Source organism: Cyprinodon variegatus, unplaced genomic scaffold (genome assembly GCF_000732505.1).
Source record: "Cyprinodon variegatus isolate N-32 unplaced genomic scaffold, C_variegatus-1.0 Scaffold330, whole genome shotgun sequence".
Lineage (NCBI taxonomy): Eukaryota > Metazoa > Chordata > Actinopteri > Cyprinodontiformes > Cyprinodontidae > Cyprinodon > Cyprinodon variegatus.
In genome coordinates, this window is record NW_015150783.1 from 870,655 (window position 1) to 872,419 (window position 1,765).

At 40.8% G+C, this 1,765-nt stretch overlaps 1 protein-coding gene across 2 annotated transcripts in view; it reads right to left on the reverse strand.

Annotated features, from left to right (window-relative positions):
* hgh1 (HGH1 homolog) overlaps positions 1–1,765 on the reverse strand; it is a 15,517-nt gene that overhangs the window by 6,407 nt on the left and 7,345 nt on the right. For both annotated transcript variants that reach the window (XM_015385036.1, XM_015385035.1), the window contains exons 4-5: positions 1,063–1,200; positions 571–722 (exon numbers count right to left, since the gene is read on the reverse strand). In XM_015385036.1, coding sequence (XP_015240522.1) covers positions 571–722; positions 1,063–1,200 — 290 coding nt within the window. The remainder of the gene's footprint in view (positions 1–570; positions 723–1,062; positions 1,201–1,765) is intronic.

Sequence of the window (1,765 nt, forward strand, 5' to 3'; positions counted from 1 at the left end):
TACGAAAGACTGATTTAAGACATTTTAATACCAATTAAGGCCTTAGTTTTATTTTGAAGAATTCAATGCCTTTTAAGACTTTTTAAGGACCCGTGGGTTCTCTCCGGGTACTCCAGCTTCCTCCCACAGTCCAAAATCATGATGGTTAGGTTAATAGGCTTCTCTAGATTCTCCTTAGGTGTGAGTGTGAATGGTTGTTTGTCCTGTTTGTTTCCGTGTTGTCCTGCGATGGACTGGAGACCTGTCCATGGTGGACCCCGCCTCTCGCCCGTAGACAGCACCCCTCATGACCCCACTAGGAATAAGCATGGCAGAAGATGGATGGATGGGTAAAAACTAATAATTAAAACATCAGATCGGTATTGACAAAAATCTGGACCCCCCAAAAAATCGGTACATCCCTACAGGGAACCAGCATCCTTTGTGTTTACATCTCATCACTTTTAAAAACTAATGGAAGAAGCATTTGTCCATAAATGATTGCTGATTGTTTTCTGAGATATTTATTTATTTTGGTTTCCATATGCAGATGTGATGAAGCTCTTTCTGACCGTCTGATCATCGGCTCACCTGTCCTGGTCCATCATGTAGCTCCTGGCCTCAGGAAGCTGGGTCAGGTTGGACAGCAGGGGGCCCATGTAGTGCAGTTTGGCCTTTTTGTTGTAGCTTTCGTTGCAGAAGATTTCCACCAGTTTGGCCAAACCAACCTCCTCCTGCAGGACCTGAGAGAACCGACAGGGGAAACTTCATCAGCCTGATAAGTTTGACCTTAGATTTATTTCTATCTGCAGCCAAATGTAAAAACCCAGAGTTGCAAAAGCAACCAACAGACAATTGGTTCTACGTCAGAGAATGAGACTGAGAAAATATAACAGAAAACAAACAAAAAAAAAATCACGAAAGTGGTTTTAAGTGGGAATTTTGTGTCTTTTCTCTCTGAGTCACAGTTACAGCATAAATACTTCAGCGAGCTAAAGCAGGTGTGTGTTGGAGAAATTAGTAAGAAAAGCAAAAAAGAAAACATGTTAGACATCCGGATTTGACGTCATTAAAGAGTCTCACCTCGAACACGGTTCTGCAGGTCTTCTCATGGCGGCTCAGGTTGGACAGGATGGTGGAAATGTGATCAGAGAACAGATAATCTGGATCCTGCAGGTTCTTTAAAAGCACTGGAAGAATTTTCACCTTAGAGACCAGAACCTGAAAGAAAAACATTTACAGCCCAGAACACTGGAGTTAAACCTTAAACAGCCTCCAGAGATCAGAGACGCTTCAGATTATTATTAAGATGGAGATATTTATAACAGAAGTGCTGCTGAGTGTTTAGTTTAAAGGAAGATTGTAAGATAAAGGTGATATTAATACATTCTGTTTATAATTCACTTTATGTAACTTTAAGGTCTAAAAAAACAAAAACACAGATAGGACTGGGAAAAAAATAAATCTTAAGATTAAAGATTATTTAGGAGTCCTAAAACATGGAAAACAGAAATGTTGTTTAACAGTCTGACCACAGATGATCAGGAAGATCCTTCAACAATCTATATCCCTCCCTTTCCATGTGGTTTCATGTTCTCTGGTTGCTGCTAATATTAAGTTGGTTTGTTCATAAGAATCCAACAATATTTAAGGTAAATTAAGTGTAAATGTATTAATCTGGAGGAGGCTGCAGCCCCGTATTAATCTGGAGGAGGCTGCAGCTCCGTATCAATCTGGAGGAGGCTGCAGCCCAGTATCAATCTGGAGGAGGCTGCAGCCCAGTATC